The sequence below is a fragment of the Pavona decussata genome, unplaced genomic scaffold (genome assembly GCF_977016875.1).
Source record: "Pavona decussata unplaced genomic scaffold, jaPavDecu1.1 SCAFFOLD_804, whole genome shotgun sequence".
NCBI classification, from domain to species: domain Eukaryota; kingdom Metazoa; phylum Cnidaria; class Anthozoa; order Scleractinia; family Agariciidae; genus Pavona; species Pavona decussata.
In genome coordinates, this window is record NW_028145922.1 from 20,001 (window position 1) to 43,564 (window position 23,564).

General features: G+C 38.6%; 3 protein-coding genes across 4 annotated transcripts; 1 reads left to right on the forward strand and 2 right to left on the reverse strand.

The window, feature by feature from the left end:
* Window positions 1-1,204: 1,204 nt before the first annotated feature.
* LOC146448696 (uncharacterized) lies at window positions 1,205-7,297 on the forward strand. 2 transcript variants are annotated; one of them, XM_085102393.1, is made up of 7 exons: window positions 1,205-1,343; window positions 2,003-2,169; window positions 2,958-3,225; window positions 4,248-4,811; window positions 5,755-5,864; window positions 6,252-6,386; window positions 6,580-7,297. In XM_085102393.1, exons 2-7 carry the CDS (start codon window positions 2,165-2,167, stop codon window positions 6,716-6,718), a joined length of 1,221 nt encoding a protein of 406 aa, XP_084958519.1. In that variant the 5' UTR covers window positions 1,205-1,343; window positions 2,003-2,164; the 3' UTR covers window positions 6,719-7,297. The 2 variants fall into 2 exon arrangements, with proteins under 2 accessions (XP_084958519.1, XP_084958520.1); XM_085102394.1 differs by lacking the exon at window positions 6,580-7,297 and having other exon boundaries at window positions 5,755-5,860; window positions 6,239-6,374.
* A 2,594-nt stretch (window positions 7,298-9,891) lies between these two features.
* On the reverse strand, window positions 9,892-11,690 carry LOC146448697 (uncharacterized). Its single transcript, XM_085102395.1, has one exon. The coding sequence runs from the start codon at window positions 11,549-11,551 to the stop codon at window positions 10,010-10,012; it is 1,542 nt and encodes a 513-aa protein (XP_084958521.1). The 5' UTR covers window positions 11,552-11,690; the 3' UTR covers window positions 9,892-10,009.
* A 2,167-nt stretch (window positions 11,691-13,857) lies between these two features.
* On the reverse strand, window positions 13,858-23,344 carry LOC146448698 (lipoyl amidotransferase LIPT1, mitochondrial-like). Its single transcript, XM_085102396.1, has 12 exons — window positions 23,143-23,344; window positions 22,189-22,247; window positions 21,470-21,533; window positions 20,540-20,560; window positions 20,081-20,170; window positions 19,494-19,651; window positions 18,796-18,901; window positions 18,199-18,345; window positions 17,675-17,743; window positions 15,660-15,734; window positions 14,859-14,964; window positions 13,858-14,020 (listed from the first exon to the last, which is right to left on the reverse strand). Exons 1-12 carry the CDS (start codon window positions 23,221-23,223, stop codon window positions 13,896-13,898), a joined length of 1,101 nt encoding a protein of 366 aa, XP_084958522.1. The 5' UTR covers window positions 23,224-23,344; the 3' UTR covers window positions 13,858-13,895.
* Window positions 23,345-23,564: the final 220 nt, after the last annotated feature.

Here is a 23,564-nt window from a genome sequence, read left to right on the forward strand (position 1 = left end):
TTGTGAGTACTTGAACAATATTGTACCAAAATTTGAGTTACTACCTAGTTATCTACATGTTTTGTGCCTCTGAATCTGCCATAGACCAATGAATAAAAAATGAGACCCCTCTGTGGTGTGACCTCTCGTAAGTGACCTCCAGGCTTGGGCAGCGTTTACACGAACGCGGTTTCGTTTGTAACCGCATCGCTTTCGATGCGGTTACACCTTCCGTTTACACGACGCCGGTCGAGACCGTTACCGCCTCAACCCACCTCAACCCAACCGGCACCCTGCAGCCTCTGAGTAGAGTTATCTTTCTTTGAGTTTAGGTAAGCTGATTGGATGCTACCTGTGAAGTCACCACAACATGAAGAACTTTCCAAGTTTTATCCCGAAATTGCATGAATTCGCACTAGCTATGACTTTCCGAACCTACCTATACACACTCAAACATTCACCTAGATTCAATTATGGCTGAATTAAACGAATCAGTCTAAAAATTCCCTTACTTACTCAAAAATTTCCTTCCATTTACTCATAAATTCACTCACATTTAATATAAACCTATGCATTTACTCATCCTTTCACAAATAAATTTACCAAATATTTCAACACCAAGGCAATTATAAATACCACGATGTATTTAGCAATATACATACTACAGTTGAACCTGGCGGACATCTCCTTACTGTAGACAATGTTACCGGTTCATTCCTAATATTAAAACAAAACCCCTGAATAACGCTGACGAACCAGAACTCGTTTTAGAAAGGCCCGATAACTCACCGTGCCCGAAAACTATTTTGCGTACACGTTTTTTCTAAGTTAAGGGAAACGATTCATTGTATATTATTATATAAATTTTAGTACTAAGAATTCACACCTGTTAATAAAAAGCATTTTTGATAAAATTACTCCAGCATTGTTCGTGTTAAGTTATCAAGGTTTTTGAGCAACAGACCAAGGGCATTCATGTGTTTTTTAAACTGAGTAAACCAGATTTTAAAGTATATCTGACATTTAGGCTCCTAAAACCAGTCATTTTGCTTTTTATTTTTGTTAATGCAACCTATTTTGTTCAATTTATAAACTGAATAGAAGAAACCCAAATAAGCTGACACAAGAAAAACGTGGACGTTCGATAGTTAGAGCGCGCATAAGATGATCACTCGAATTTGCTTTGATGACGTTGTTTTTTTTTTTTTTACTTCGTTCTGCGACGCGCACTGATTCAGTCGTGTCGCTTTCACGATGGGAAAAATTATTCATGGTAACATGAAAATGCATCACCTATTCGTGATTATTATCCTAACGTTCGTTGGGAACTTCCTCAGCGAATGCTAACAATGAAGGTAAGGCTTGTTTTTAAAATGACAAATCCTCGGGATTTTTTGTATGGCGTAAGTGGCTGGAACAGGTTAGGTCGCGTGCTAAAAGTGATTGCTTGACCCATTGTAACATGTCTTTTTTTTCAAATTTCTTTCTACTTCAGATTCTTCATATCTGTAACCGTAAAGTTTTCGTCAAAATCGGTTAAAGTGTTCTCCTGAAATCTTTCCTTTGCCGACTCGCTTAGTTTCAAGAATTTTCTTTTGTTTGGGTTTCGTTACCATGGTTTCTCTTCTTAATGACGTAAGTGATGTTTCGCGCGCACTATACTCGGCTGATTTGTTGGAAACGTTACATTTCATTTTTTTTTACGTGGAAAAATTGTCGCGGAAACGATTTTTGCAAAATTAAGATTCGTTTTCCGAGAAACAAACCGTGAAATGTTTAGATACATTGTGCTTCCACAATAATTGCCGTGTTTACGCAAAAACGAGGGAAACATGTGAGGGATATTTAGCTTGTTAATTTCTTGTATTTATCACCGGCATCCCGTTGTTAAATAATTTTATTTACAAACGCTATCAAAACAGTGTTATCGTCTTTGGCTCTCAAATATTTTTTTCTGATTTTTGCATTCCTGGGCTAATCCAAGCTTACATTTCTTGATTTTCTATAGGTACTACAGAAAGAGAATTGTTTGTCCGTCGATTCAGTGTCCATGTTTATGAAGATTTCAGGAACATGGATGCAATTGTTGACATCTACCTAATGTCTATTGACACCCTTGTGTCTTTGTCAGTGGACACAAAGAACAAAATTAATCTTATCGCCAGTACGTCCTTGACTGACTGGAATGAAGTAAGTACATTAGCACGTTTTTTTTTATTTCGAGTCCTAGGAACAATATCTGCAGACGCGAATTACTTCCAGCACTCCACTGAAAAGCACTAAACCAGCAGAACAACTGCGCATTGCAATATGAATCCCATTTGAGAGGGAGGGTGGGGGAGAGAGGAGGGGAAAGCCTACTTTTAAATAACGGTACATGTAATTTACAATACGCATCCATCTTGGTCTTATTAGAGGACGGGTGGGTATATTTATTAAAAAGTTAGTTGCAGCTCTCTCTTCAGCGCCCGGTTGCTTGAAAGCCGATTAACGCTAATCCCCGATTAAAAGTTAACCGAGGTTTTCATCACTCGTTAAAAATGTTTTTCAATGTGAATTTTAAACCAAAAGTAAGGAAAAAGTTTACGTCACAACTGAAGAGCAAAAGTCTATTGGAAAAGTGGTTATTGATTATTAAACTCGATTCAAACTTCACATAAACCTAGGATTAGTTTAATCGGGCTTTGAAGAACTGGGCCCAACTTATCAAATGGTATAATATATAAGGCTGCGTGAAGTCAGTTTAGCGCAATAGCCGCATATTTAGTTATTTTTCTCAGCTCTGCGGGCTGAACCAGAACACAGAGAAATGTTTGTCATAACAAATCAGTTGCAAATCTAGAGAGAGACTAGAGAGAAAGACTTGGGTGAGGTTTTTACGGAGCGACGAAGTTTTTTCAACCACAATAAAAAGTAGAAAACAAAAAACACCAAAAAACCAAGGTGGCAGAGTCATCCTTACATTTTCTGTTCCGTAGACTAAATCAGAAAATTTGGAAAAGACCTCAACTTGCCACGTACAGAATTCTTCACGTTTCAAGGTGCTCAAGACCTCCCCCAACAGCATTCATGCAAGCAGAAAGGGTGGGAAACAACTCAACTTGGTCAGTCGGACAAGTGTTCAACGGCTTCTCAGGGAGAGTAAATTCCCTTATTAAATGGCTGAACATTGGTATCGAGTGGCCATGGGACATGATTTCACGCAGGACAATCACTGCAGCGGATCGAACTTGTCCAGTAGACGGTGTAAGTTGATGGTTTTGTTTGTTTTTATAAAATTGAACAACGTTGACGTACTGGGTCCAGTTTTCATTCGTAATAAAATACGGCAGGATTTCCCTATAATTATGACACGGGTGATCGTCGTGCCTTTTTAAATTTAACAGCGTAGAAAATTTGCGGATTGGTGTGACTTAGGGAGATAAAATCCAAAACGAACACCTTTAGAGTTATAGCGGTACCTTTTTGGGTATAGAGCGTTTTCATTCACGTGACTACCGGCCATATTGGTTTACTGAAACAAAAGAAAGTATTTGCATAAAAATAGAGTTCAATTCACTGAGGTTTAGTTTGGGACACCAACATGGCCAACATTTCTTTGTTTTGGGACACCAACATGGCCGCCGTGAGGTCATGTGAAAACACTCAATTGAGCAGAAAGCAAATCTGATCGGAATCGAAAGATCTGGTCCTGGCCCCGAGATAATGTATCTTTTAAGGATTTTGTCCGACTATTTCCAATAAAATCCCTCTGCCATTTTAAGCCCCCCTTTCCCCAGAATCAAATTGGCTCTTTTTTTCACTGCAGCTACTATCCTGATTGAACACGGCCTATCTTTAATTGATTTTCATTTCTCCAGAATCAGCTGCAAATTTGAATCTGTACAAACCTTGCTCCATTATCATTTCAGAGGGGGTAAACCGTGAAGAACGTTTACCGACCCGATCCAAACTGTCCTGACACAGTTCTGATTCGTGCAAGATTTGTACCGTTATAGTGAAAACAGCAAAATGAAGATTGATTACACAATGCAACTGACAAACCCACTCAAGTCAAGATGATTGACAGCATGCTTCTACCACAAAACACTTTGCATGTTTCTATGAAGTTAAGCCGGGGGCCGAAGGAAGCTGGGAGAGGGGAGTTGGTATTATGAGTACAGTTCCAATGTTGAACTGAGAAACTTCTGTCCCGCTGATTGATTTGCCAGGAACGACTTAGCGGGTATGTCAACTAAAACGACATGCATTGTCTCCTCTTTTATTAGTTTGTGAATGACAGCATGTTCAGCAGTTTGGAACTGATTACGGAAGACATGGAAGACAAACTGACTTGTCTTGAGAATCATACTACTCCTATTATAAACCTCACGTCCATTCACAGTAACACCAATCCTTTGCTTCAGAAGTTTCAAAATGTTGCTACAGGGAACAGCGAAATCCTTGCAAATCAAACCGCAAACAAAACTGCAGATGAAAAGGACAACAAACCGAGTAAACGTCACAAGTCAATCGTTGTTTTCATGGGACATTACAATGACAATGAATCACCTGAACTTCTTCCAGAATTTGGTAATGTCAACCAGAATGGTTTATATCCAGAAATGTTGCAGGCGGAAAATAACGACAGCGTATTCCCTGGTAGTTTGAATACCACACATGTGGAAGAAGACGATTATGGTGGGTCGGAATCACCTCCAGAGTTAGCTACTACAAACTTCTATGGATTCTTTCCTCGAAAAACTGCCTCTGAACACCATGATGCAACTGACAATGTGGCAATGCTTGGTTTCAAAGTCAAAGGGAATCTACGGAATATGTGGACAAAAAAGGTTTGGCTCATCTTGTTAGTACTATATCCTCACTGCATATTCATTACCTCATCGCATAAGGTTAAGTTATGGGAAGAGTACGCGACTTATGAGGCAATGAGGATGCAATCAATCTGAGTTTGTCAACCGCCACCAGGGGAGGTGGGTGGCCACGAAGTTGACTGCCGTCCCGGAGTACAGATGAAGTGACCACGTTTCAGGTTTAGCGATCACATTTATAGAGTGTTTTCATTCACGTGACTACTGGCCATATTGGTTTACTGAGACAAAAGAAAGTATTTGCATAAAAATAGAGTTCAATTCCCAGAGGTTTAGTTTGGGACACCAACATGGTCGCCATTTCTTTGATTTGGGACACCAACATGGCCGCCGTGACGTCATGTGAAAACATTCCATACACCAGGAGCACAAAGCATTACCACCATAACCAGCATGCGCGATCACGGGGGAATGAGAAGAGATCACTCAAATTTATGCTATGAGCTAACTAATTATGCAGTGAGAAAAGCGTCGGGAACAGCACACCTGCTTATTTGGAGAATGGAGACAAATCCAACGAGGACGTTAAAGCCACATTTTTTGTAACGGATACCCCATCCAATGTTACCTTGAACCAAAAGGAATTGATATATCCAAATCCCACTGCAAATGCTAACTTCTGTATGAAGGAAGACAACCATGATATTTGTGAAACCGTTCAGGTAAATATCACCAATATGGACCCCTCAATTCCCTTCACACGTGGTGATAAACCATTATGGTGGGGTGGGGGGGTAATTTTCTCTTGCTCAAGCTCAACTAAGACAAGAGAGGAGGATTGATAATTAGTGCCGGTTGTTGTAACCTGTGCAGCAAAAGATAACGTTACGTTGACCTATCCTTTTAATTATCCAGAGTTTAATTTAATGCTTTATTGCTGAGACGGTCTATTTTTTCTCCATAGGAAACATTATTCTATCCAAAGAAACCAGGCGACTTACAATGGCGTACTCCCAAGCCGCTGTCGGACAAAGGTGTTGAAACCATTCGATGGCGCTATTTGGCGCGTTGTAAGTAAAGTCATTCTTCAATTGCTTGATGTTCATGCAAGAGTTCTTGTGTTTTTGGTAGCTTGAACTGCCATATAAGTGAGAAAACTTAAAAATAATACGGGAAATCATTTTGTTGGCGTAGAACTTGTGACCGCGATCTTTCCCCGGGCCGACCTTTTACGGAATATTCTCTACGCGGGAATGTAAATTTTTTTTTTCAAGTTCCGCCACTGCTTTATGGAGCTTCCTCTGCTCAGGCTTCGCCCCTCAAAAACGGATATTTAACTCCAATTTTGACGTGTTGTCTCATACCCTAGGGCTGCCCCTCGTCGGTGCTGATGAATAAAAGATTGTTTTGCGTTGATTCTGTTGATGATGGTCTTCCTCTTTCTTCAGATTACTAGAGCAGTTTCAAGACCACGATGATAAACTGGACATGGGAAGATACGTTTAACGTGACGATGACTATTTTGTTTATTGGCTGTTGCTTTATGGCTGTACATCTCTGTATTTCCTTCATTTACAAATGCAGTCAGCGTCTGAGGTATGGGAATATCTGCTAGGTTGATTTCTACAAAAAATGTATTTGGATACGAAAATCTTGAGCTTATTCAGTTCGCATCTACATGACGAAGCCCCTTTACCAATAAGGCAAAATACAGAATTCATAAACCACTTTCTTGCGTTCGTTTATTTACGTAGTTTTTGTTAATTTTTACCCTTTGCATGTTTTGCAGATTGCGACGACGCGAATTGGAAGAAAAACGGCAGCGTGAGCTTGAGCTTGAGCTCGCTAAACAGAAAGCGCTATGGCGTCCGAAACAACCCAAAAAGAAACGGGCAAATTATTGCGGCAAGCTGCAAAACTGGAACTGAAAACCTTGTCTTCAACTTTGGGAGTGGAACATTTTTGTATTGCTATCTTGATTTTGTTGTGGCAAATTTGGTCAAAAGTACACGTGTACGTTAAAAATAAAATCCATGTTTGTTATATTGATGGCTTTCTTTGTCTATCCTGCAAAAATAAGCCTATTTTAATTGGCTCCTGTCTCTTGATACAGTTTGAGTTCTGTTGGGTTTTGTACTTCGTGGTCAGTGAAAAAATTCAGAAGTGAGATTTCTTGTGGGTCGGTCTACTTTCCTTCTTTGGTAACTGAGGCCGAGAAGCTCTGCTTGCTGTGGTTTATTTCACAAGGCTGCAAGGGAATTTTCATAGTCACTTCATACTGACACTTCCCATGCATCGTGTATGAAAAATTAACTCATTTCCAGACGCCTCTCGACTCGTCTCTTGGCAGTCGCGCGTGACAACAGAGCTCATTTTCTCGTTTACTCCCAGGTAGCGAAGCAATCGGGCAGACATTCTAAGAAAGACAATTCTAATTCTGAATGCTTTTGAATTAAAAACATGAAACAGACAGGAAGAATGTTCATTCTAAGTGAATCAGCTAGGAACCCATGTCCTGCCCATTTTACAATAATTTTTCACATATAGGATTTTACTCCAAACTAATAGGAAACCACATATTTATAATATAAAAAAGTTAATCTATAAAACTCAAAAACAGCAATACTAATTACAAATAGGTTATAAAACAATATAATCCATATCAGGTGACGATACTTATCTGGAACAGAACAACTTACTCGAATGGGAAAGCTTCGTCAGAGAGTACCACAATTTCGCACGCACTGATGTAGTGAGCTTTCCCCGAAGTAACCCAGCCACTCCCATCCCGAACGCATTCACTTTAGAGAATTCGTGAATCATAGTGAGTGGGAGACGTACCTTCGACGGATGTCCATTAACCGCGAGTGAGGTTATTATGTTGCCTTATTAGGTCTGGTAAACATTTTCGATATTCCGGTTGCCTCTAGCTTATGAGAAGGCTTATCTATAATCTACCCATGTAACCATAGTCAAGAAGAAGCTGATTTCGACAGCATTACTTTGGTGGGCCATGAAGCCCATTAAAGCAACTTCCATACTCTTCAGCAAATGGACGCAAAAACAGCAGATGTACTCGAAGAATTAAAATTGAAGTATTAAGAAGGGTGAATTACTGAAGATCAAATTTGCCTAAAACGCAGAAAAAGTTGACAGCTATTCCCAAGACGTCTATGAGGGGGACAATGGTCTTCTGCAGGTCTATGTCGACGACAGTGTGTTTTGTAAAAGAAAATTAAAGAAAGACTGAGAGTCGAATCAGAGGCAAAACGAAAACGAAAGACAAAATCAACATATTACACGATAACGTATAGGACGACCGATGCTAAAACGTTATGCTTAAGACTAAGATCCGATTAAGAACAAAGGCGACGATAGTGGGCGAGATTTGACTGCCATCTGAAGCGAATTGACCGATTCTCCTTCCTTTTTCGGAAAAAAAAAACTTGCGAAAGTCTTAACTGACCCGCTCTTTAATTTGGAAGAGTTTCGTACAATTCGTGCACATTTTAGCCATTGTAATGGTATACAGTAAATCATTTACATCTATGTTACAGTTTATAGGTAAATTGTTCTGTTGTACTGTGCTGCTACATTATAATTTTTAAAGTTGTGAAATTTTGCATGCAGATAGTTTGAATATAACGACTGGTGTCATAAAAAAATGAATTCTATCAGTAAAGTTGAAATCCACTGTCCAAATATGAGTCCATTCCATTCTATATTTATGGTGAGGCGATCGGGGATCATTTGGGGTCCAATCTGAGGATCATTTTCCGTCCGGGGATAATTTGCGGTTCAATTTAACTGGGGATCATTTGCCGGCCGGGATCATGTGCGGGCCTGTATAGTAGCTTTACATAAGCGATAAGTAGCTTTCATAAATGAATGCAAAAACTCCCTCGAACTTATTCAGTGATGAAACTTTATCTTCGTGAAACACCGATCCAAGAACGAATGAAAATATAAAAGCAACAGCTGAAATTCAAAACCAACGACAAACTGTCTGAAATTGTCGGAGAAAACCTTAATACGCTAAATAATATGTCAGGTAAGTTGTTTCTGTAAGTGATGGCTATGGTTAAAGAAAAAATAAAATATTTTTTTGACCATCCAAACAGTGGGGGGGGGGGGGGCTTCCTCCCCCTCCGCGGTCCCTGTTACAACTATAAAGCCCCACGAGAGGAGCACTCCGTCAGTTGGCATCATCAATTTTCTTTTTGGTTTTCCTCTGAGTTCGCTACATGTATGTCAGCAAACACTTCCGGGCGCGAATTTGAATGAGCGATCGTAACCTGAGTATCGGGCCAGCGCTCGAGAAAAATGGTCTCCCGGTGGATTTGACGTGATTGTGTGTCGTGTGAATGGATTGTTCTGGGCTCTACCATCTTGAGGCCTGGGAAACTTCCGCTTGGCGTCGGCTGCAGGGCCCGGATTGCAATGCTATTTAATTGATATGAAACTAGGAAATTTGTGCTGGGATTCTGCATTGGATTTGTGGACGCTCGATCATTTTGAGCTGGGATTTTTCGCTTCTCGGAAGGGGCCCTCCGAGCTGGACTGTGGCGCCTTGTCTTTCTCTTAGGAGTAGGAAACCTAGGAAGCGAAAATTCGCTAAAATGGCCTCAATCAGCAAAAGAAGCGAACAGACAATAGGCAATACACCTCCAAAGTAAGGTATGCCATTTTTATTAAGAACTTTCCAGTATTTGTACCTCCTAAACCCGATCCTAAATATTCCCATAAAAACTCTTATATTTGGGCCGTGACATCTACCTCACTGAGCTTGAGCTTGGATCGCCTGTGCTATATTATATCGTATTGAAATTTTCTTTTTCTTTTTTACTTTTAAAAGTCTTGGTGTATTTATCTTTTTGCTTCCACCCAACTCGATTAGCTTCGCTACTTTCGGGTGGGAACTGTTCTTCAACTTTTTGTTAATATTATATTAAATAAATGATCAAATGATCAAATAAAACATATGGACAGTGTTGTTAATTATTCATCGTGCTACGTAACGTACTCTTCAGTGATCAAATGCGCCGACACTTAAAAATGCGAGGAATGCGTGACCACGGGCAATTCTGTACAATTACTTAATTCGACAAAAATAGCTCAGCACTCAGATCAATAAATAAACAATTGGCAATGAATCAAAAATAAACCATATAACATTTAAAATTCTTTCCGACGAATTAATAAAAGAGACCGTCTTTGCATTAGTTAGATGAAAAGGCTTCGTGCTCTGACGAATACAAAGAGGAAGAGCATGAGTCGATAATTTTAGGATTCTCTCTATAAAATGTTTCGTTACTCGATGCTTCTGTAATCTTTCTACGGATGTCGCTCAGCCTTTCTTGAACACGCGTCACTTGCAGTTTAAATCCTGAGGTTTCAATCAACTCTAGAGTTTCTTTTGCAATTTCCTCAGCGTCATGATACTCCTCAAGACGGTAACATAAGTCCATCTCTGCAATCAGTCGATGAATCTTCGATAATTCTACCTCCTTGCGGCTGTAGAACTCGTTTTCAAGAGTTCCCAGCCACTTTTCGGCTTCCTTAATGTTTTGCCTCTTTATGTCTTTTTTTCTGAATACACTTGTTTCGCAATTTAGATTCATCCCAGCAATTTTGCTTACAGCCAAGTGTTGAATATACCTACACATTTCGCTGTCGAAAGGAAAGCTCAATCCGATACAACTATCTAGCAGCTTCTTTCCTTCTGCAGCACCAGAATACTCAGTCCTCGACCCAACAAACATAGAGGCTATCTCTATTTTGCAACTTCCTAAATGGTAGAGCAAACACGCGACAGGAAAGCAAGGACGAAAACCTGAAGAAATCCTCTTACCCTTCTCTAAACACCTCTCGGCTTCACCAAACAATTTTCTCTTTCTATAAACCGAAGCGAGGTAGCACTTTGACAGGACTTCAAGCAGAAGCCGAATAAAACCGCTGGTTTGTTCAATCTTCTGCACGATATTGTTCATCATGTCTTGTGCCCTTTCCAGCTCATCCCACAAAGCAAAGGCGAGACTTTTCTCCAGGACAATGATGATCTCACGAGCTGGGTTATAAACCACATCATCTTTAAGTAAAAGTTCTTCGGCAAGACGTTCAAATTCAGTCCAGCTACCTTTCATTAATAGTGGATGTAATACTTTAAAACAACAGTGGAAGGTCTGCAGTGCTTGCTGAAAGCTGGAACTATCATTCTCGAAAGAAAGTTCGTTCAGCGTTGCCGTGTCTCTCCTATCTTCACCCGAGCTTGAAGTGGTATAGTTTGAGTTGCGTCCCTGTCTTTTCCTGCGCTTTCGATTACCGCGCTTCCTTTCTTCGTCTACGCATGCACAGTGATGTTGCTTACGCTTCACGACAGGGGAAAACGTCGATATCGCCGCTGACTTTTCCTCTTGAACTAACAGTTCCACAGTGCAACGGGGAACACCCCGGCTCTTTTGTGATATCTTGGCCATGTTTCGTTTTGTGAAGTCAAAACCACCAATCTTTTCATCGCCTTTTGATACGCGTTCGCTCCATAGGTCAGACAATGATTTTCTTTGAAGCTCAGTGTTATTGCTCAGCGCAGAGGAGTCAACATTGATTTCGTTATTGTCGCCAACCATAACTACTCCACAATTGTTGATATGCACAAAAATTGGATTGAAAGGCTTCGAGCTGGGGCACTGCGCCACATCAGTCGACGTGCTGGCAAGCACACGCTTGTTTAACACTGTGTTTTCCTGCGTCAAATTTGCCATTCTTCCACACGGAGGAATATACCAAGAAGAACAAAGCGGGAAATAACCGAAGACAGCTTTTTCAATTTAGGAGGTACCCACAGTTTGTAAGGGACTAGACTTTGGTGGTAATTCGTAGCTTCGTAGTGGAACACACACACATTACATCATTCTTGAGCCTCAGAAAGCATATTTTACTTCATAAATTTGTTTTGTATTTTATGCATATTTAATTTTTTTGATATTTCATATTTATTGCATTCTTCGCCTGGCTTCGATAAATGGATTTATCGAAAGAAAGAAAAAACTAGCACAGAATCATCTGTTTTAATTTTTTGCTTGGAGATAATTTTAGAAAAATGACATTAAATCTGTTGGTCAACAGTGCCTGATCTTCTCAGAAAAACAAAAGTCGATGATGTATAAATAGAACGGGACTTTCCCTGTGAAATCAGTTGTGAAATCGCTATTGTTTTCAGGTCATGCGATTGTCATATGACTGCAAGTTGTTGTCTATGAAACGCACTTCTAAAATTTATAATCTGTTTGGAATATATAGACTAGTATATCTGAACGGCAGTGAATGCTGCCTTGGGAAGTCAGATGACTATGAGTAGACCCGAGTACTGTTGCGACGAGAACAGGAAGGGAAGGTTGAAAGAGTTGAAAGTGGCCCATGGTGCCTAGGTGAAGCCAGAAAAACTCAGTAATGACAAGAAAACGTGTATAACAACGTAGTTAATGACATGTTGAAAGTACAGGCACTAGACTATTCACAGTCCCCTATTTTCCTGTGTGATTTTCGAGACTCGTACGCTTCGATCGAACTCCCGCCATCTTGGTTTGTAAAGGCAGACGCAACCTGGGGAGAGTGTCTAAAGTACCGAGGGGGGACCCGAAAGGACCCGAGCTCCCTGGCTCCCTGGGACGTCAAGAGGAGAGACCCTGGGAACTAAGTTGGTTATCCTATCTCTTGCAAGCGTGCAAATATTCAATAACAAATTAATAAGCCAATCAAATTGTTTCATTAATGTGATAGTATGTATATAAATATGGTATTTAGCAAAAATATAAATTTGCATGCTGTGAGCATGCCTTACACATTTCAACCCCTTGAGGTTTTGGTTGCAGCATAGACCTAATAGTATTGTAATGGTATTCATGTTGCCTGTTGCTTTGCAGAGGAAACATTCGAAAACAAAAAATATGTTAATTGTTTTAAATTTTATAATTAATTTTGAGTTTGTAAAATGGCATTGGTTTTTGGCACTCTACTGTAAGAAATTACCAGTAATTTAAATAATTTATCTGTAAAAATTTTTGACTTCGAGATTTCTTGCCCTCTAATTTTTTTGGCATAGCTTCCACGCTACGTATTCAAGGAATTGGGAGAAGTCTAGTTCAATAATTAGTACACTGTAAATAGCATATATAAACTTGAACAAGATTTGGTGCATTCTCACCAATGATCAACCTGTATGATTTGTGTGATTTTCACGCTATTGTTTTTTTTTTAATAACAAAGTTCTGGTCTGAAAGTGTCTCCGTCTTGTAACACTGTGATGAGTAACTGTAGCCCTGTCTGGTGTATTAATATCAGAGTAAGAGAGATTTAGAATAAATTATTATGTTAACACCAAACAGCAAAAATGACCACATGGCCATGTGTTTATCCTACTCTCGCCACTGACTGTTTTCAGTTTCTCAGTAAAATGTCAGGGCTGTCAACCTCACACGTCTACAAATATGGAGAATATGACTTCCCCAGCCAGCAACAACAAAGCGCCTTACAGAGGCGTCCCATCAAGGCCAAATTCACGGGTTCAGTGGGGAGGGGTGGGGGTGGGAGAACGTACTTTAAACAGTACCAGAAACAAAGCTAAACATTTCAGATTTTCTTGTCAGAAAGTTGAGTCTACGACAAATAGCAAACTTCGTCAATTCTCCGGGAGATATACAGACATAAATCTAGAGACCGGAACATACGGCTCAAAATCTGGAGATTACAGACAGAAATCTGGAGACCAGGAGATACAGTTCAAAATCTGGAGACTCCCGGATTATCCAGGATAATTATATACAGTGTAGTTGACAGCCCTGAAATGTACTACTAGTTTCATCACAGGCCAGAATTATTTGCACCATTCTCATCATCTATGTACTCAATTTTTCAACAAAACATAATGTGAATCTTACGTTTCCCGCGACTCTAAATCTCGCTACAATTACAGGGTACAAACATCTGAGAAGTCTGTAACAATCAATGTTTGAAAGAGGAAACAAGCCGATGAGACTACAAAAGCATGCACTACACGACTGCATGACTGTTTTGTTGCAAAACTTACATGATTTTATTTCCACATATTCATAAAACACTCACAATCCATTGGATAAACTGATAACCAATCTGCCTATCTAGGGCTGTCAGCGATGCAGAGTTGACAAACGTAGTCAGTACTGCCTCGATATCCCCAGCTTCAAATTTCACACCTGATAAGAAAATAACCACAACAGTTATGTGTCTGATACTCACAGCAAGAACAAAACTGATGTGTCCTAACACAGACTGAGGTTTTTTTTTTTTTCACTTTATGAATGTAGGAAAAGAAGCTCTTAGCAAGAGCTATTGGAATGCTAAAGGAAAATGAGGGTAACCATGCATTTTTCAGAGGTAATTAAGCAACAGCAATTCAATAAGGCTCTAAAATACAAAACAATGTGTGGATTTTTTTTCCAAATTGAGGTTCAATTCTCTATGAAAAATGCTTCGTTACCCCCAATAGCCCTTGCTAAGATCTTCTTTTACTGCAAACAGTAGTCGTAAACTAAAAATACCTCAGTTTGAATTAGTGGAAACCATCCTCAAGAAATAAGAGTTTCTCAGACTATCCTGAAACACACAGTACATAAATTATATTTGCAGAAGCAAAAGGAGACGACTTCCTTACTAAGGGAAGCTCCATCAAGTCCCTTCCTTACTTCAGATTGTAGAATGTGGGAATGGATACTTGGAAGACAGTGAAAGGGAGCTTATATTTCTGAATTAGAACTTTTGAATAAACTTTAAAACACCATTTAGTGAAATTAATAACAAACAGACTTTGTTTTACAACTCACAATGTAATCTGTACTTACTTGTCTGAGCCATTCTCTACAATTTTGTGACAAATGTGTTTTGATGTCTAATAGTTTCTAACTGTCAGTTTTAAAATTCCTACCAGGAGTAGTGGGCATGGGGGTGATACAAAATCTTGCAGTATGACGGTGGGCCGTCATGGTATCCAGTTACAAGGTAGAATGCCTTTTGATTGACGTTATTGACAATTACCTCTTAATCCACCAACAAGATCTGTGAACAGTCTCTGAATTCCCTCCTGATCACAATCAATGTCTGTATTTTCTACCAAACCATGATAGGAAGTAATTCTTACAGACTACAAAACAAATAAATCAAATCATTATTAATAATAACTAATAAAAACTCTCTTTGTCAAGGCTCAGTGTGAGAGACCTACTTAATAGCCGTTATTACAGTTGAACCTGTGGTTAATATATTTTTTGTTTAAAAAAGTGTAAACAAGGGTAAAGGGATAAAATCAAAGGGGTGCACATAATTATGCCCTAAGTGGCTTTTGATGTAAAGTCAAATTCTCCTTTGGTTCCACAAGTGAATAACAATGCAGTTTGGAAGAAGAATCTAGCAATTTTATTTATCAAAAGTGACTTAGCACTTTTTTTCCACGCACCCCTTCAATTTATCATGCATAATGCCTTATTTGTATGTCAAACTGTTGCAATTGACACCCCAGAGATCAATTTTTAGAAAAATTAGGTCTTCCCTACAGAATCTCAGTATGTAATTTTTATTTGATCTTGTAGATTCATAAGTCAAGAACCTTTTTGTTACTCACTGGATCTATCACAGAACAGATAGGGAGTAGCATATTAATCAATGACAATTGGAGCATTTGTGATAGAGCCCTAGTAGATTTATCATTAGTGAGAGTTGCTGTAGTCCTAATTAAAAATGACTGGTATTGGCTGGTGACTCAGTGATTATCCTGAATAAAACCAAGGGAAAATTAATAAAACAAGGACCTTATGAGAAGGGTACTGACTGCTGACTTACAATATTTATGGATGCAAGGGTGGTTGAAAAAGTGACAGTAAATCTTGGTGTTTTTCCGTAAATCCATTGCCATTCCTATAAAAACAAAGCAAGGATTAATAAATTGGTTAGGATAAACAACTGGAAGTGTTTTACAAGCCAGAGGTCAACAAGGTCACTGGTTCAGGACCTGGTTGTGGTTAGGTCTGATTTTGTACTTCCTTTAAGGTTACCCGGGACCTTAATAATAATAATATATAATTAAGCATTACACTAAGTCTCAATGCTTTACAACTCTATAAAAATGCCAATTACAAATGTGAGAAAAATACATATATAAAAGAAACTTCATAGTCACCTTCAGCGGTGTCTCGCGTTTAAGCGATGTAGCGCGTCCAGTTTAAACTGTAGATACCTAAACCCCTATATCAAATTAAAGCTTATAGAGCTGACTATCAAACCATGCCAAGAATTTTGAAATAAAATGAATTGTCGAATTTTTCACAACCTCTAATTGCGAGCGTCCGAATCACCTTTTTAAAGCTACAAGTCTAAGTGAATTTTGTTTTTTGCTAATTTAATTTGCTCCTCAGTTTCCTGACCCAAAGCGCTAAAAAAAAGGTGTCTGCGTTTTGCCATATTCAATCGCAGTGAAAAGTTATAGAGCATTTTCGAAATAGGATGAAAAAAATGTGGAGTAATCGTACAAAAATCACTCTCGGAGAAAAAATATTACGAAAGAAAAAAATCGCAGACTTTTTTTTTGTTGTTTATATGTTAAACTAGCTACTGTCCAAATTTGAAGGCAAACGAACAAATTCCTTTTGAGTTTTAGCTCTCTGAACTGGCTCCTCCAAGTGAAAAAAATTTATTCAAGAAAACAGCGCTAAAAATTCGGCAATTCATTTTATTTCAAAATTCTTGGTTTAGTTGGATAGCCAGCTCTATAAGCTTTAATTTGATATAGGGTTCAGGTATCTACAGTTTAAACCGGACGCGCTACATCGCTTGGACGCGAGACACCTCTGAAGACACACCTCTGAAGGTCCTGGGTAACCTTAAAGACAAGAAACCTTAGTAAACATTGTCTCTGCACCTATTATATGTACAGCTATTTCAATTAACATTGTCGGATCAGAGTATAAAGCTAAAAGACAAGACCTCAAGATTCTGTGAACTTTTTTACGAATAAGTTCATCGAAATCAGCTATGCCTCATTTGTCCAGTGAAGACATATGATGGCGAGCCATTTGGATGAAAGAAATGTTAGGATATCAAATGGATGAGGTGGCAGCCTCTTTGAAGTTGTCTTTTAGCTTTAAGCTTTGATCCGACAATGTTAATTGAAATAGCTGTCGGAATGGGTTCTACAAAGCCTTTAGCGAAACAAATTCCAGGCTGGGGAAGTCCTGCAATCAAATAGCCTTCCTTTCACTGGGGGAGGGGGGAGGGGGTAATAGTTGCTTCAAGTTTAGGATCCAGTGTTGATAATTGTTAGGCTGTCTTTTGGACTGCCTGTGCCTCAACTGTGAAATGACCTAAGAGTGAAAATCATTCCAGAACAACTATGATGACACCAGAGTAGCCAGTCACTGACAAAAACAGTACTGGTATATTAAGGACGGTGCGTACTAATACCAAAGTATTTTTGAGCGGTTTATGACTATGTGAGAAAAAAAGATCTTAGCAAGGGCTATTGGAATCCAAAAAGAAAATTGAGGGTAACCACACATTTTTAGAGATAATCAAGCAACAATAAATTATTATTCTAAAAAGCCGTAAAATACAGAGCAATTTATGGCATTTTTTTTCCAAATTGAAGCTTTATTATCGCTGAAAAAAACATGGTTACCCCCAGTTTTCATTTTGGATATGAAGAGCGCTTGCTAAGTTCTACTTTCTCTGCTTTGTTTTAAACTGTGCAAAAATATCCCTGTATTAGTATGCACCACCCATAGGAAACACAAGTGTCTCGAGATATGCAGAACGTATGCACAGTAGCAAAAGTAGGCACCGTCCTTAATTTTATACATCACCTGAAGCTCAACCTTCATAGCTGTTATTCCAGGGAAAGCTTCCTCATTAGAAGGATCAATTTCCATCATCTTCAATTAAAAAAAACAAACAAAATGTGACGTTTGGCCTTTTCAGTAACTAAAGTCCCATCTGCATGTGCCAGAAAATCATCACTGTGCCCCAAATTTTGGTACCTGGTCAAAATGACCTGTGCTGAAACTAACACTAAAATTTCGCCCACCGGTTAATCAGGGATTCAAACCTTCTGTGGGGATGGGATGGAAGCGTTCTGGAACAACACAATCGCAAAAACTTACCAATGTTCAAGTTTGACTGAAAAAGTGACAAAGCATAAAATTCTGTTGTAAATTTGTTTTAAAATTACATAATGGAGACAAGGTGGAACAAGCACTGATCACTGTAATTTTGGCCCAGCAAGAAGATTGCTTGGAATGCATTCAAACAATGCAGGGAGAGACATTCATTCATGATAAAAAAAATAATAATAAAAATGAAAATTCATGCAGTTATTCATTAAAATAACCTTGACATCCTTTCCAGGAGCATAAATCTGGCAAAATAGCTGGGCAACTGCTCCTGTGACAGTGGTATATTTTATTGATTGATCTTTGGTTGATAAGTTCATTACACTGGACTTGACACTTTGTGTTGCTTTACTGGAAATGTCTGCCTACAAAAAAAGAACACAGAAACTTCATTCAGTATCAGTATCAAGTATTGTTACTTAACTTACAATAGGCTAGATTTTGTTGGAACAACAACAGAATATTGTTCAGCAGAAACAATAATTAATATGTATCTTAAATTACGAGCCAGGGCTTTGTGAATGTGGCCCTTGGCTTAAGCCCCGAGAGGGTACAAGAATAACCCTTAGCTTTCATGATGATCATAATTTCAGATTTCAACACTCAAACCATGGATTGATTTTAACCCCTAAAATGGTACATAGCAAGCACCCCTGATTTTTTATATGGGAACACCATTCCCGGGAACTGACAATGTGGACCACCTGTGGGCTGACAGTAAGTAAACTTAACTTTAAACAGTCAGTCAGTCATTTCACCATAGGTATAACATGTAGGGTCACAGCAAGTGTAAAGGTACCAGTAACATAGCTTACATAAGCAGGTTGAAGAAGAAATCTGAGTAAATGTTCATCAGCATCCAAGAGTAATGTGCAATGATGAAAAGCAACACGGTGACCAAGTTTAGAGGAAGAACCAGAGATGTAATAAGTAGTCAAGGAATGATGCCCACACTGTAATAAACAAACAAACTGAGATACTTATCAGTCACGATAATAATAATTCCTCTGCAAGGGAGGCTACAAGATGGCGGATACTATAAATCACACACTTAGTTACTTTTCCCTACGATTTTAAGTTAGAAAAAGAAATGACTGAAATAAGAGACAAACACAGGTCGTCAGATTCCCAAGCAGGAACCTTACCACTAGACTATCGATAACTGGCTGCCACAATCAGCACTTTTTTGGCTACACATCCTAAACATAAATATATTTAAGCTTCCTCAAAGCTACCTAAGCTAAATTAGGCTAACCGGAGAGCTATAATTAAAGCTAACCAGAGTGCTATTTAGGCTAACCAGAGTGTCATTTTGTTAGTTATCAGTCTGTCACAGTGAGTGTCTGCCATCTTGAAGTGAGCGTAAAAAAAATTGCCTGGGCGGTGAACTGTGAAGTGGGCTGCGAGCCGCCTTTTAGCAAAACCCGTGGAGGAAGCCTAGGCTGAGCATTTTACATGCTTTGTTGTTTTAAAATATTAATGACTGTGTGAATAACAGAAAAATAAAAAGGATATTTTGTATTTTCCATCAACTAGTATGTCATCCCTGGAAGAAGCCTGCACATCCAGTTTCCATCTCTCTTGCAGTACTTTCACAATAAGGGCTAAGTTTTCTTTCCTATTGTACAACTTGCGAGGTGTAAAGAAAGATAAATTGACATTACCTAAATCCTGAAAAAGAGAGCAAAGCATTTATTAATTATTACTTCCAGGCATAAACAAACAAACAAAGGAAAACAATAACTTTGGAATGAAAGGAAAGGTGACACATTTCCAGAAAAACAGAACCATTAAATCAAATTCTAATACAATTTTTATTAATTGAAGGAGAAGATCTGCATTTAATCAAAATACAAACAAGTCAATTAAAAATTCCACTGCACAAGAAGGCCCATTTGCAGCGAACAAATGGCATGAGTGGTCTTAGCCCACAGGCTGTGTTATCTATAATTAATAATAATAATAATAATAATAATAATAATAATACTTAATTCATATAGCGCAATTTCCAGCGATGTCCAATCGCACTTTACAATTACAGCAAAAAAATTTCATTACACCATACAATACTGAATCTCTTCATTTTAAGCCCAAACTTACATGATAAACTGTTCCACCCCCACTCTTTCTCCTAGCTAAGTGCACATTGCATTGCTGAAGATTCTTCAAGTTGCATTCAGCCCATGGATTCTAAATAAAGCATAAAATTAATAACAATATCACAACAGTTACTAATTTACTAATTCACATAATTATGATAACAAACTGCTGAAACATATACAAACGGGAAATTCGCAAGCATGGCAACCAATCCTGAACTCTTTAAGCCTTAACAGTGATCAGCATCAAATTTCTCATCGTAATATCAATAGTTATTCAACCCCTGAAGTCATGAGAATTAAGGACATTAAGGATATTCACCCAAGGTGAATTTCCTTGATATTTTAATAACTTCTCCCAAGTTCTTTCATAAGAAAAGTATGGAGACAAGATAGGAGAATAAATATTTGTTCTTTGACATAAGGGGTTAACGGGTTGATTAACTGTCTATTAACATACCTGATGTCTTCCTACCACAATCTGAAAAACAAAAATTAAAAGTTAACCGAATTGCAATATGTGAGCTCATCCACTAACGATGAGTTTAATTGACCCATAACTTGACCAACCAAGGTGTTAATAACAACAACACTTTATTTAGACAAGGTACACCAGAATTACAGTTTCTCCTTGATGGTAAATAATTATTGGTAATTTTGTTAACTAAATCCTTGATTAATCATTTACATTATGAGGTATTTTCTGAGATGCTAGTCATTAAGGAGGGAAAGGTAGAGTAGTATCCTTGATGCCCTCAAGGATGTCTAGAGCTCAGCTTACTTATGCAGCAGGGCAATAAAGAGTGGAAAGAGGAAGGGGAGACAAAAAGGGAGGGAAGATTCTCCCACCTACAACTCAAACAAATGAGCTAGCAAGGATAAAGTTTTGGACTGCAACTTCAATTCTTCTCCATGTCTTCCTTTTTTAGACTGTGAGCAGTCATACCCTTTTCTTGCTCGGCACTCGCTAGATCCATTGTGTGGGCTGCAGAACTTAAGACTCAGAAGGAAGAGACTGCTTGCAGTGTGTTGTTTTAATTTGGAAGTGATATTTATAGTAAGTTTAATTAAAGCTGGAGAAATTTGGACAATACTCAATATAAAAACCTTTGGCACTTGTTTGTTTTGAACCTTTTGTTACCTTGCACAATAGCAAACTATTGTTCTACTGGAGTTTATACCTTTTGTGTCCTTTGTTTTACATGTACATCACTCATGAGTTTCGCAGCTTGTTATACCAAGGATGATATAGAAATTTGCCTGTAGCTTTCTCTTGGCTACATACATAGCTATATCCTTAACAAGTAATAACAATAATTTCTAATCTGAACTAGATCCCCATTAAAATCTGTGTCTAATTGAGCATTTAAAAAGATAGGCATGGACTCACTGTGGGTTCGTTCCTCCATAGGAAAAGAATTCTTCTGTTTGTTATGTCAGCATTAAGATAAAGCCTGTAGCAGACAAAGGAAAAATACTCTCAGTATTAAGTAAATGATTTTTAATATAAAATATCTATGCATAAAGTGAAGTTTCGTCAGTCTTGTCCAAAGGAAGACATGGGGTGTTTATCTTAGTACAATGGGTGCCAGAGACTTTAAGTGTGGTTTCCGGTTTTTGTCTCGAATGTTATAGTGACCCAACTCGCCACTTGTAGGTTCGGCCTTCGGGTGAAAAAGTGTTCTCGTAGCGCTCGTGCAAGAAAAAGACTCTGGTATTCAGGGTAATATCTTAGTAAAGTTACAAGGAAATTGTTCTGAGTTTGTCTCAAGCATGTAATTCTAAAGCTGCTACAGTTTCATGCTCTAAGCATGAGCCTGGCTGGAAGCATGTGTACAGGATGTACTGTTCATACATCAAGGGTTTTATTAAGACTTTGAACTGACAGACAAGAGATAAGTGCACCCAGGAAAGTTAGTTAACTTGAATATGTTATTTTATGGAAAAAGTCTGTTAGATTGTTAAAAGCAGCCAGGCCAACTCATGTTCAAAGACAGTCAATTTGCCCAGTGACCAGCCCTTAACGAAACCCTTGATATGTAAGTGGGAGAGTGGGTAGATTCATGAGTGATAAATTAGCAACAATTAAAATCATGGAAATGCACTTACCAGTCTTCAAAAGCTAAGTTTTCATAAGGATTGTGGGATAATGACTTGTACACAGAAACCTGACAAAACCAACAACATTGCATGGATTTAAAATGTCAGCAGTTTTGAATGAGTTAGTTTCCACAGTAGAATCCACTTTTTCAAGATGGATCAAGCAGTGCAATAAATGGAGGTCTTTGTGTGAAAATCGGTGGTTATGTGAAGCATTAAATAATTGAAAAATTTAATCACAGCTACAGTGCTTCTTTGAGGAAACATAGAGTTATTTAGGCTTTATAAGAAATCAGATAAAATACTACAGGGAGTAAACACATTTTTAATGGAAATCCTTAGGATTGTACACAATTTCAATGAAATTCCTGAGGCATTCAAACATTCTTAACAAATTTCCTTAGTGTTCCTTAGCGGCAAGAATTTTTTTGTATAAATGCCCTACTATGGAATTTTTTTGGATTATCAAAAGAGTCTGAATCATCTTTAAAAATTAGGGCAAGATTTCCGCACAACCCCGTGCATTAACTTTGTATACATTTTGCAACTCAAACTCCATTCATGCTTGCTCTTTGTGTAAGAGGGTTAGTATGACAGTGATGCACGCATACTTTATGTATGGGGTTGTGCAGAAATCTTTCCAAAATTTGTTAGAAAGTCGACTGAGACAGTCAAAAGTTCCCATAACGGGCAAATCCCCCGCTTATACGCCCCCCACCCCAACCTCCAACCCCCCAACCTAGTTCCCAGCGTCTCTCTTGAAGAGAGACGCTGGGAACTAGGTTGCCAACCCCCATCATCACCAGCGTGTTAGAGGGGCGCAAGACAAACACATAAATCGTCGCTGCTCTGGCGTATTTTCAAAACAGGTTTTCAAAGAAACATTGTTTGTCCTAAACTTGGGAAAAAGTCAACAAGAGCAATGACTGATCAGGATTTACAAATGCACCGTTATACACTAACCTCACCTTTCCAATGAGAAAACGCACGGCATTTTAAACGCGTAAATTTGTTCAAAGTCGTCTTCCGGACAATCCAACGCATACTTTGGCTGGATGAAAGGTTTTAAACGTAGAAAGAAAGTTGCAAGCAAGCAAGCTAACGTCCATCTTGCAGGTTATGTCATCTCCACGAAGCGCACTTCGTCCGCCATTTTGAAACTAGTGCGCGCTTGCGCATGTACAGCGCCAATAACAAATTCAGGAGTCTGGTGCGAGTAAGGGATTGTGGGATCGTTTGGTGGTCGCGGGACTTTTAAAAAGTCAGCTGTTTATATTATATAGTCAGCTGATGCTACAATGACACATCTTTTTTAGATGAACCTAAGAAGGCATGCAGTGGTGTCACCCAGAGAAAACACAGAGGAATCCAGTTTCTCAGTGTCT